Genomic DNA, 12,784 nt, shown 5'->3' with positions numbered 1-12,784 from the left:
TACACCAAAAGATATCAAACGGTAAAACTTTATTTGACAGTGGCATCATAAAACTGTCATAAGACCAAATGAAGCACCGCGCTTTGCCACCATTCATTGCTTCAAGAAGCTTCATTTGGCCACCACTGCTCCCCTGGGGGAGACAGTCAACCTCTGCTGCCACCTGCTGTAAACACTGTTGTCATCCAACATGCCTCCTAACATGCACTGTAGCACTACAGATGTAAATAACAATCAAACTTTGTGTTCTCTGCGAATTATTTCTTCAGTTACTGTTCCAGTTGTTTCATTAATTGCTAGCTATGGTATTTGGTAGCACATTATTTGACAGTGGCGCCATAAGACTGTCATAAGACAATCACAATTATGACACGACAATGTCATAAGCAGAGTTGTTTTTGGCTGCCCTTTTAATTTTCGTTTTAGTCTTAGCCGGATTCTTGCTTCAGCTCTCGCTGTGCACAGACGCACTCTCCTGAGCTCCCACGAATTGCTTATCTCAGCCGATAAGCGCTCAGGGCCAGCCTGAAGCACGACTCCAGTATGTCTCCGAAAAGTCTGAAACCAGAGGATTTAGATGAAATCAACTCCTCCATCCAGAAATTGGAGGTCTCTTTGACTGACCTGATTCAAAGCCAGAATCGAGAAGTCATGAAAGAACTCCAGCTAATACGCGCTAAAAACGAGAAACTCAAGCAAGCGGTTGAGGAGAAGGAGGTTCGCATCAAAAGGCTGGAAATTCTAGTTGATGATCTCGACCAAGGTAGACGCGCAAATGATCTCATCATCTCTGGATTACAACTGACGCCTAGATCATTTGCCGAGGCCGCCAGCCCACCTGATGCTGTGGCTCAGCAGGCAATCGCCAAGCTGCAAGAATATGGATTAAACGTGGAACCGCAGGACATTAGTCACTGCTTTCTGCTCCCAGCTGGGGGGAGAGGACCGGCGACGGTGTAGTAAGTATTAGTCATATTTTAGTAATCTCAAAATTTGTCTTCGTCTAGTTTTTGTTGATGAAAACTCAGGACTAATTTAGTCTAGTTTTAGTCAACGTTTACAAAAAAAAAAATTCGTCTGTAAAATCTAACAATTTTACTCCAAATAAATTAAGTAGGGCTGTCAAAATTATCGCGTTAACGGGCGGTAAATAATTTTAAAAAATTAATCACGTTAAAAGTTTTGACGCAATTAACGCACATGCCCCGCTCAAACAGATTAAAATGACAGAACAGTGTCATGTCCACTTGTTACTTGTGTTTTTTTGTCTCCCTCTGCTGGCGCTTTGGTGCGACTAATTTTATGGGTTTAAGCACCATAATGTAATGTAATTACTGACATCAACAATGGCAAACTACTAGTTTATTTGTTGATTGTAAATTTTACAAATTTTATCAAAACGAAAACATTAAGAGGGGTTTTAATATAAAATTTCTATAACTTGTACTAACATTTATCTTTTAAGAACTACAAGTCTTTCTATCCATGGATCGTTTTAACAGAATTCTAATAATGTTAATGCCATCTTGTTGATTTATTGTTATAATAAACAAATACAGTACTTATGTACAGTATGTTGAATGTATATATCCGTCTTGTGTCTTATCTTTTCATTCCAACAATAATTTACAGAAAAATATGGCATATTTTATAGATGGTTTGAATTGCGATTAATTACGATTAATCAATTTTTAAGCTGTGATTAACTCGATTAAAAATTTTAATCGTTTGACAGCCCTAAAATTAAGGTATCCAGTTATTTCGAATGAACATTGGCAGACGAGCACATATTATCTACAAGGGCAACGCCAATTTGATGATAATACACACTCGGCAGGAAAAGAGTACATTAGTTTCAATTAATTATACCCACCTGGACACCACGAACTGTGTGTAAAAAAAGTTGTCTGGGAGTTACATTTAGTGTGTGATGATCACGAAGCATAGACCTTTAAAAGCTAAAACATAATTGCATATTCTCTCTGCCAAAATAAGAAAACAAATCTTACCGTGTGTGCAAGCCTGGAGACTGGCGAGCAGCAGCACGTCACATGAGCGACACAACCAGACACTGCTACGATGCAAGCTAACTACGGATAAAATGTCACACATTGTGAACATGTGACGAAAACTACTGTGCATTTTTGTCTCGTTGTCTTCCCGTCAGACGAAAACCTAGTCTCGTTATGTTTTAGTCTCCCAAAACACATTTTTATCTCATTATCGTCTCTTTATCCCCCTGAAAAAATTGTTTGTTGACAAAAGGTTTTTGTTATAGTCATCGTTGAAAAACAACACTGGTCATGAGCATTAATGAACGCTTATCACTGATGTCATTTAGGGTCGTCCGGCAAATTATCTTACTTTTGAATGGATGTAAAAGATCCGAGCTGGACATAAATGGAGTTAGTTACATAATTTGCTAGATGACACTTGATGATATCTGTCATAAGCATTCGGTAATGCCCATGATAGTGTCATGTCATAATAATGACATGACACTTATGACCTTCTTATGACCACCACTGTCAAATAATATGTTAAAGAGTTGTCCTTGGACCGAAGGGTCAGTGGTTCGATTCCCGGCTACGACTGCCCACTGTCAAAGTGCCCTTGGGCAAGGCACTGAACCCTAATTTGCCTCCATTGGGTTGGTATGGCAGCAGCAACATTGGTGTGTGAATGTGTGTGCGAACGGGTAAATGTGTGTGCTAATGTAAAGCGCTTTGGGCATAGTAACCATGCATATAAATGTGCTATATACGGTAAGTACTGTCCATTTACCATTTACCTATGAACCCAAATAAATCAACAAATAAGCCGCAGGACTCAAAATGAGGGAAAAAAGTAGAGGACTAAAAAGTTGCGGCTTATAGTCCTAAAATCATGCAAATTGTTAAAAACAAATGAAATAAATTTTTAAACAGACACAAGCAAAAAAGGTCTCGAGGGTTAAATTACATGTTTTTTTTATTACTATTTTGAATTAAGCAGGACAGATGTCAATTTTATTCTGGTATATTTTGTAATAAAAATACATTGCTGATAATCATTGTTTTTCCATGTGCTTTAATCACTGAAAGATTTACGTAATTAACTCAGGTTTGAGTAAAATTATTATAATAGTAGGCCTACATTTATTAATCTAAAGAAAATAAACTATGCACATAAAAAAATTATAATCAAACTGCAAAGGTTATCGGGCTCTACCGTTCATGAGGTGCCACTTATTTTATTTCTAGGGACATGGCAACCCTACTCAGTGGCTGCCATTGACGGCGATAGATGTCCAATCCACTTTGACGATCGCTGCCAACCCTCCCAGTCAAAATGGATTGGACGGCTATTGCAGCCAATGCCATCATCTCAGTTGAAATGGACTTGATGTAAGTCACTGTCAATGATAGTTAATGAGCTAAAGAAACACACATATAGATATATATAGATATAACACGAGAACACGTATACACACAAACTATGTCAGACAAACATACACAGACAAGCAAACACGTACACATGTGCAAACAGCATACATAAACAAAATATTCGCGAACAGCTAGCTTCAGAATATCACAATAAAACACACGCAGGAAAATATAAGTGTGGGTGAAACACAATTAAAATACTGGAGACAAAAGATTAAATACGAAATACTCACGTTGAACAAATTATAAAGTCATTTGGGCGATGTGTTTTTCCTTTTTGTTGTGTCTCGTCCCGTCCGCATATCGCTGGTCTCACTTCCTGTTTTCCTCTCCACCAATCAGAGCCGAGCTTTGTATGACGCTGACGTCACACGTCTGAAAATACTCTTCAACGTGGATAAAACGTGACATAAATCATAGGACAAACCACGAATATTACGTCACTAAAAAAAAATAAGTGATTTCACATCTTAAAAGCATGTTTTTTTAAAAAACCTTTAAAGGTTGTCCGCGTCATTTCCAAACGTTTTCCCTTTCCGTGACGGCAACCAATCAGAGCTACTCTGCGTATGATTGACAAACGCTTGCGTCTTTCGTTTTAAAAGTGAAAGCTGAAATGTAATTTGCCCTAGATTAAAAAACAACTTCATTTCGTTCAAATACGATTTAACGTCCCCACAAAAAAAAAAAAAAAAAAAAAAAAAAAAAAAAAAAAAAAAAACAAGCGGAAATAGGCTTGTTTTGTTGAAAAAAAAAAAAAAAAAAAGGTTTTCATACTTTTTAGTGGCGGGAATGGGCTTCCATAGGGCAAGCAATGTTTTCAGTTTTTTCAATTACAGTTCTTTGCGTGATTTAATCAGTGGCGCAGAAAGTTGGGTACTGCAGCACCACCTGGTGTTGGGAAAGAAAAAAATGTTTTGGTAGATTTTTTGGGGGGGTAAAAATAAACCAATAAGTTTGAAACAATTTGTATTGAACCTTGAAGATTAAATACATATGTTGAAATTATTTTTTTAATAACATGGTCACCACCTGACCCCTTGGTTGCTACCCGTTCACGTTAAATAATGCATGACAGCGATCCCTCGTTATTCCCTCCTTACATTGAGATGCAGTTGGTCAGGAAGCTCTCTATGGTGCTTCTGAAGATCTGGTGAGGATATGTCGGGACAGATGTGTACAAATTATACAAACCAGTTTTTATTTCACCAATGTGACAAAAATACAGTAACTGAACAAATATTTTTAACAAACTTAACTGTGAACGTATCAAATTCAGCGAAGGATCACGTTTCAGTGACACCTTCTAATTGTCTTTAGATCCGGAAGGGCGATGGATTTGCCGTCTATCGCCGTCTAGGGCAGCCAACGATCGTATTAAGAGAAATCGGTGTTGTCCACCTGGATATCTTTAAACTGTAGGAAGCTATGAAGCAGTGTGGGCACGGGGAGCCTCTTCACAACGCCCGAATTCAACACCAAGTCCGGTCCCGTCAGCGACCTGAGCTGCAGCCGGCAGAGGTGCAAGAGGTCGGGGATGGCGTCTACGGAGAAGAGATGAAAATGTTTGGGGAAAAGGGCAGTGAAAAATCACCAAAATATACACTACCGTTCAAAGGTTTGGGGTCACTTAGAAATTTCCTTTTTGAAAGAAAAGCAGTTTTTTTTTCAATGGAAATAACATTAAACTAATCAGAAAAACACTCGTTATTAATGTGGTAAATGACTATTTTAGCTGGAAACGTCCGGTTTTAATGCAATATCCACTTGGTTTTGTAAACAGACCCATTTACAGTGTTCTAATGGTACATTGTGCTTGGTGGTTGCCTTAGAAGTAGGGCGGTCAAACAATTAAAAAAAAAAAAATCTTATTTTTAGGGCTGTCAAATGATTAAAATTTTTAATTGAGTTAATTACAGCTTAAAAATTAATTAATCGTAATTATTCGCAATTAATCGCAATTCAAACCATCTATAAAATATGCCATATTTTTCTGTAAATTATTGTTGGAATGGAAAAATAAGACACAAGATGGATATATACATTCAACATACGGTACATAGGGACTGTATTTGTTTATTTTAACAATAAATCAACAAGATGGTATTAACATTATTAACATTCTGTTAAAGCGATCCATGGATAGAAAGACTTGTAGGTCTTAAAAGATAAATGTTAGTACAAGTTATAGAAATTTTATATTAAAACCCCTCTTAATGTTTTTATTTTAATAAAATTTGTAAACATTTCAATCAAAAAATAAACTAATAGCCCGCCATTGTTGATGTCAATAATTACTTACACAATGCTCATGGGTGCTGGAGCATATAAAATCAGTCGCACCCAAGCGCCAGCAGAGGGCGGCAAAACTCCATAAAACACAATTAACATGTGGGCATTTCACTGTACTGTCATTTAAATCTGTTTGAGCGGGGCATGTGCATTAATTGCGTCAAATATTTTACTGTGATTAATTTAAAAAATTAATTACCGCCCGTTAACGCGATAATTTTGACAGCCCTACTTTTTTTTTTTTTTTTTTTTTTAAATTAATCGCAATTCAAACCATCTCTAAAATATACCATATTTTTTTTGTAAATTATTGTTGGAATGCAAAGAGAAGACGGACATATAGATCCAACATACTGTACATAAGTACTGTATTTGCTTATTATAACAAATCCACAAGATGGCATTAAGATCATTAACATTCTTTCTGTTAAAGGGATCCACGAATAGAAAGACTTGTAGTTCTTAAAAGTTAAATGTTAGTACAAGTTATAGTAATTTTATATTACACATGGGCTCTCTGCCGTTCTTCCGGTGTCTTTAACTACGTAAGGTAGTGATTGAAATACACCACAAGGTGTCAATGTCGAGTTTTAAATTAATTAGAGCTCTTGCCAACGAGTGCGTTTTGCCCCTCGACTGACGTCGTAGTTTCCGGGTTCACTGTACCTTATGTTCGTTTGAGTGTTGGCTTTACAATGTACGAGACCTCTATAGTTTGTATATTGTGACTAAATATTCCCATCCAGTGTATTTGTTGAGCTAGACGAAATGTTTGAATAGGAGTTTGACCAAAGTCTGAGTAATTTCTATGTGTATTTTGCATAGCTATTTTGATTGGGAATGCCAGTTCACTTCGCATTGTTGTTTATCTGTGTGAGAATAGGGCCTCATTAATACAGATTGAAGCGCTTTTCTTTTTCTGAACATTATTTGAGAGATAGGAACATTATTTTTGTTGTGCTTTCACTAAATGATACTTATGCTTGTTGTGAAGCTTATGCCAATAAACGGCGCGGTCCAATGAACGTCTGTGTTCACTCGCCTTTCTACGCCTCTTATTATGTGCAAAAAAACAGTGTCATTGTAATCTGTTTGAGGCAATGCATGAGCGGGTCATTCCGCGCATGCGTTAAATGCGTCAAATATTTTAACCTGATTAATTAAAAAAATTAATTACCGCCTGTCAACGCGATAAATTTGGCAGCACTACTTAGAAGGATAATAGATGATTCGAAAACCTTGTGCAATTATGTTGGCGCAGCTCAAAACTGTTTAGGTGGATAGAGAAGCTATAAAATTGATCTTCCTTTGAGCTAGTTGGGTATCTGGAGCATCACCTTTGTGGGTTTGATTAAACTCTCAAAATGGCCAGAAAAAGACAACTTTCACGTGAAACTCGACAATCTGTTCTTAGAAATGAAGGCTATTCCATAAGAGAAATTGCCAGGAAACTGAAGATTTCCTATAACGCTGTGTACCACTCATTTCAAAGAGCAGCAAAAAACAAGATCTAACCAGAGTACAAAGAGAAGCGGGAAGCCCCGCTGCACAACCGAGCAAGAAAACAAGCACATAAAAGTCTTTAGTTTGAGAAATAGATGCCTCGCAGATCTTCATCCAGCAGCTTCATTAAAGAGTACCCCTAAAACGCCAGCGTCAACGTCGACAGTGAAGAGACCACTCCGAGATGCTGGCATATCTGAGACAGGCTAATAAAAGGAAACGAATGATATGGGCAAAAGTGACTATATTTGCTATTCATTTTGCAACTCATTTGAAAAATAAAAGTGATTTTTGAAGGAAAACACAAAATTGTCTGCGTGACCCCAAACTTTTGAAGGGTAGTGTAGATGATAAATAGAAAATGTATACCAAATTGCGGGAGTGGTTGCCACGTGCCTTCTGCTCGTCTTTGGCACAATATGGCATTGGAAGACGACGACAAGGTTGACCAGTTGACAAACTGGAGCAGAAAGTTAACAATGCTACCTTTGGCTTTCGTCAGTCTGGAAGGAAAACATTTTTACAACATTAACTCATTCACTGTTACTGCACGTCTCAGTATGTGTTTTGATCATTCGATCGCTTCCACCACCCAGTTTAAATAGATTGGATGTCTATTGCCGTCAATGGCATCTAACGAGTTAAACAAGCACGTGTGCGCTATAACGAGTGAAGTCTGCCCTCTATAATTATAATAATCACTTCACACTGCCCTCTACTGGCTAACTCCTAAATACAGGACAATAACACAACGAATAATCAATCATCGCTGAAGCAATCAAAAATTGAGCTCCCGGATCAATAGCAAGGGCGTAGGTTTGCATTTGGACAGTAGGGAAATACACAGGGACATAACACTAGCAACTTTTAAGGATGCTCAAATTGTCCCCACCAACTTTTAAGCAACCTTATTTGCATAATATAATGAGTTCAAAATATACCCTACATTTATTAAATGAATTATATTCATTATGTTCAGACAAAAATTTATCCCCTTCCACTTGCTGAATGTGCCTTTCCATTTTTTCCTTCCTCAAACGCACCTTTGATTGGCTGATGACTCGAACCCCCCCCACACACACACACGCACACACACAACAGAACTACATGTAAACATGCGGCCTTCTCCGCCCCCTTCGAAGAAGAGGGATGTTAAAAGTTTTTTCGGCCAGCAGCAGCCACTGAAAGTAATTGAAAGAGGTACTACCTTTTCTCGTAGGTACTGTCTGTTTGCATTATTTTAACTAAAGGGGAAAAGATATCGTCATCGCACACACCATATAATTGTCTGCATTAGTCTAACACATATATAGTCTAACACATACATATGGTACAGGTTGGCACCGTTTAACTGTTTGCATTACTCTAACACACGTAATATAATTAATCAGGAAATAGTATCATTTTCATATTTATGGTAGGACAACAATACTAATATAAAATAAATAGAACACCATAGTTTTATGAGAAGAAATAGAAGAGATACACAATGCCGTCTTATCACAAGATTGACGCACCAACTCTGGCAATCAGCTCTCCCAGCAAACTCCAAGGACAAAGCGCTTTGTCCTAAAACACGTACAACCAGCCCGGACAGCAAAGTTGATAGCGGGCGTCCCAATCCGCGCACGAACCTAAGCCGCCCAAAACCGGCCACAGAGGGGATGACCCAAAAGCAATGCCCAGAAATGCCTTCGACAAGGCCTGCCTCAGCAAAGACTTTAAAAAGACTGGACACTGAGATAACACGGATTTTTTCTGCTCGGAAACATATAGCCTTGTTTTGGATCCAGAATTGTCCCTCCGTCGTCTGGTTTTGCCTTGTTTTTACCATTGTCGACGAATAAATTGTCAACCTGTTTTCGGTGAGTGTTCTTCAAGCTTTTGAAACATGGAGTCAGTACAAAGTGTTAAAATAAGAGGACACGCGAGATTCGGCCTTCCCGGCGGGCGCACGCGGGGCAGCATCAGCCGAGCGGCACTTGTTTTGGTTGGTGCTGTCCTCGGGTGCGTCTGGGCGGGGGGGCGTGAATTTCAACATAACACACTTACTATAATCAGTGTTGGGCACGTTACTTTAAAAAAGTAATTAGTTACATTACTCACTACTTCTTCCAAAAAGTAACTGAGTTAGTAACTGAATTACTATATAGTAAAAGTAACTAGTTACCAGGGAAAGTAACTATTTCCGTTACTTTAAAAAGAACTTGTTGTATGTCAAAGAATTTGAAATTTTTTTAGCAGTATTCGAGTCAGTGGAATAGAGAAGAACAGACAGGTAGTTAACTTGTTAGGTGCTTCAGCAGATTTGAATTGCTTACCACAGATGTCGACAAAAGCTTTGCCCCGGGACATAAATTACACATTACATGCAGGTTCTTTCCTTTAATTTCGACAAACTTGAAATAGTGTCTATAACTCCACCTCTTAAAGGACAATTTTTCTTCTGACTGCTCTGCCATCCCGACTCTGTGCATCTGTTTTGCGTGTGTGTTTGCCGCACGCGCTGTTCCGGTTTGCTTGTGAAATCACCCGCTCTGATTGGCTTACCACGACACATGACTCTAACCCTCAGCCAATCACAATCACTTCCATCGCATCTCTCGAGGGGCTGCATTCAGGTAGGCTAGTTTCCCGACAATTCACGTCACCTTCAAAGCGTCTGCTGTCCTCAAGACGGAAGCAGAATTATTGCTGGCTGGCAGTGGGAGATGGGAACGAGGCTAGCATCAGGTGTAGCAAACACAGAAACGTTACCAAACTTTGGAAAGCATTGTCTATTTGAATGAGCAGGGACAAACAGCTTGGAGTCAGAAGTACGTGCGCTATTCTCGAGCCTGAACGCACCCAAAGTCTTGGATGACAAATCAACAGAGCAGAGAGTCGACTCGACACGGCTGGTAGTTTCTTCAATTTATTCAGAGTAAGTAACGCACCGCTTTTGACCGTCAGTAACGGTAACGGCGGAAAAAGTAATTAGTTAGATTACCCCGTTACTGAAAAAATAACGCCGTTACGTCATGGCGTTATTTATAACGGCGTTACTCCCAACACTGACTACAATCAATCAGGGAATAGTATCGTTTCTCGTATTTTGTATTACTCTAACACACCCAATATAAAATAAATAGCACCTATACCAGAATTTAAGGAAAACCAGCAGACTATAGGGCAGGGTTCACTAAATCCGGACTTCGGTGCCAATTTCCTGTCATGTTTTCCACGTCTCTCTGCCCTAACACACCTGAATCAAATGATTATGTCATCAGCAACCTCTCCAGAAGCCTGATAATGACCCTGACTATTTTTATTCAGGTGTGTTGGAGGAGGGAGACACGGAAAACACGACAGGAAAAGTGGCACCGAGGTCCGGATTTAGTGAACCCTGCTACAGGGCATAAGAGATACATGACACCTTATTATCACGGAAGCCCAACGTGTGCGTCATGCAACTGACAGAGCAAGATTGACGCTGACAAGCCCACGTCTGCACCACCAACTCTCACAATAAGTTTTACCGGACAGTCCAGAACAAATGGCAGGACGACCTGTCCCAACACAAGGAACACCAGAGAATGACCGAAATCCAACTGATAACACGACTGATAAGACTCCAAGAGCTCCTTTGACACTGAGGTGGCAAAATCCACAACCCTCGTTGCCCCGACAACAGTTAACGCCAGAATCCTCCTGTCCAATCCACATACAGACAATAATCCTCAACAGCGCCCAAACACACCCTTCTACTGCCCACAGCTTGCCCTGCGAGAGCCTTCAAAAAGACAATGTTTAACTAATTGTTGTCTTTTTTTTCTTTGGAACCTTTTGTTGACTTGTGATATGGTGACTTTGCATCCTCGCCTGGGTCCCTCTGTGCTGTATGATTGCTGTCGACTCAGAATAAATTGTCAACTTGTCTTTCGAAGCCTTTTTCCATATTTCAAAATGGAGTCAATACAATGAGTACACTGATGAGTGGTTTAAAGCTGCCCTGCCCACTATAAAACACACACCTGGTAAGAATTGTCTTTTTGAGAAGCATTGTTTGATGTGCATCATGACTCGGTCAAAAGAGCTGTCTGAAGACCTGCGATCAAGGATTGTTGATTTGTATGAAGCTGGAAAAGGATACAAAACCATCTCTAAAAGTCCGGATGTTCATCAATCAACAGTCAGAGAAGTTGTCTGCAAATGGAGAGAGTTTGGCATTGTTGCTTCTCTCACAATGAGTGGACGTCCACCAAAGATGACGTCAAGAGCTCAGCGCAGAATACTCAGGGAAGTAAAAAAGACCCCTAGAGTGTCAGCAAAAGACTTACACAAATCACTGGCACAGTCCAATATCTCTGTGCATATATAAACTATATGTAAATCTATGGCCAAGAATTGTGTTCATGGGAGGACTCCACGGAGGAAGCCACTGCTGTCTAAAAAGAAAACATTGTTGCTCGTTTAATGTTCGCAAAAAGGCACTTGGACACACCAGCAAAATATTTTGTGAACTGATGAAACTAAAGTTAATTGTTCTGGAGTAACACACAACATCATGTGTGGAGGAAAAATGGAACAGTTCGCCAACATCAACACCCAATCCAAGTCCAGACTTGAACCCCATTGAGATGCTGTAGCATGACCTAAAGACAACGATTCATGCCAGGCATCCCAGAAATCTGACTCAACTACAGAAGTTTTCTAGAGAAGAATGGGCCAAGATTGGCACATTGATCAGGGCTACACTGATCTGCAGCTACAGGAAGCGTCTGAAAGAAGTTATTGCTGCCAAAGCGGGGGGGACAGACAAAATTGTAATTGTGATGGTTCACTTACTTAATTTTCCACCTTGTCATTATTTGCACACTATCCTCATTAAACTATAACTTGGGTGGTTTTAGTTAGAGCAGACAGTTTTTTCATCTGTGTGATTTTGACAAAGATGACATTTGATGGTGATTTTATGCGGGCATGTGAGGAATTCCTGTACATGCAGATTATGCTGTTATAACCTACCGTAATTTTCGGACTATAAGCCGCTACTTTTTTTCTTCATTTTGATACCTGTGGCTTATAGTCCAGTGCGGCTTATATGTTGATTTATTTGAGTTAATAGGTAACACTTTATGTGACAGCGGCATCATAAGACTGTCATAAGACAGTCATAATGATGACATGATACTATCATGAGCATTACTGAATGTCACTAGCTTCATTTATTTCCAGCTTAAATTTTTACATCCATTCAAAAGTGAAATCTTTTGCCGGATAACACTAAATGACATCTGTTATAAGCATTTATTAATGCTCAGGACAGTGTCATGTCAATAATTATGATTGTCTAATGACAGTCTTATGTTGCCACTGTCAAAGTGTTAGCAAATACCATAACTAACAATTGATGAAACAACTGGAACAGTAACTGAAGAAATAATTAGCACAGAACATGAATTTTGATTAAAATATACATCTGCACAACGCAATGCATGCTAGGAGGCATGTTGGATGACAACAGTGTTTACAGCAGGTGGCAGCAGAGGTTGCCTGTCTCCACCAAGGGAGCAGTGATGGCC

At 39.2% G+C, this 12,784-nt stretch overlaps 2 protein-coding genes across 15 annotated transcripts in view; both read right to left on the bottom strand.

Annotated features, from left to right (window-relative positions):
- The window catches only part of abca5 (ATP-binding cassette, sub-family A (ABC1), member 5), a 41,921-nt gene extending 37,167 nt beyond the window's left edge, over window positions 1-4,754 (bottom strand). The window contains exons 1-3 of the mRNA XM_057826135.1: window positions 4,685-4,754; window positions 4,529-4,575; window positions 3,659-3,811 (exon numbers count right to left, since the gene is read on the bottom strand). The gene's annotated coding sequence lies outside the window, so the exon portion shown is untranslated. The remainder of the gene's footprint in view (window positions 1-3,658; window positions 3,812-4,528; window positions 4,576-4,684) is intronic.
- asb3 (ankyrin repeat and SOCS box containing 3) overlaps window positions 4,599-12,784 on the bottom strand; it is an 88,894-nt gene continuing 80,708 nt past the window's right edge. For all 14 annotated transcript variants that reach the window (XM_057826146.1, XM_057826143.1, XM_057826145.1 and 11 more), the window contains 2 exons: window positions 7,590-7,723; window positions 4,599-4,969 (listed from right to left, as the gene is read on the bottom strand). In XM_057826146.1, the coding sequence (XP_057682129.1) occupies window positions 4,803-4,969; window positions 7,590-7,723 (301 nt within the window). In that variant the 3' untranslated portion in view covers window positions 4,599-4,802. The remainder of the gene's footprint in view (window positions 4,970-7,589; window positions 7,724-12,784) is intronic.

Source organism: Corythoichthys intestinalis, chromosome 21 (assembly GCF_030265065.1).
Source record: "Corythoichthys intestinalis isolate RoL2023-P3 chromosome 21, ASM3026506v1, whole genome shotgun sequence".
Classification (NCBI taxonomy): domain Eukaryota; kingdom Metazoa; phylum Chordata; class Actinopteri; order Syngnathiformes; family Syngnathidae; genus Corythoichthys; species Corythoichthys intestinalis.
The sequence above is the reverse complement of the archived record's forward strand: the minus strand, read 5'-3'. Positions and strand labels throughout refer to the sequence as shown.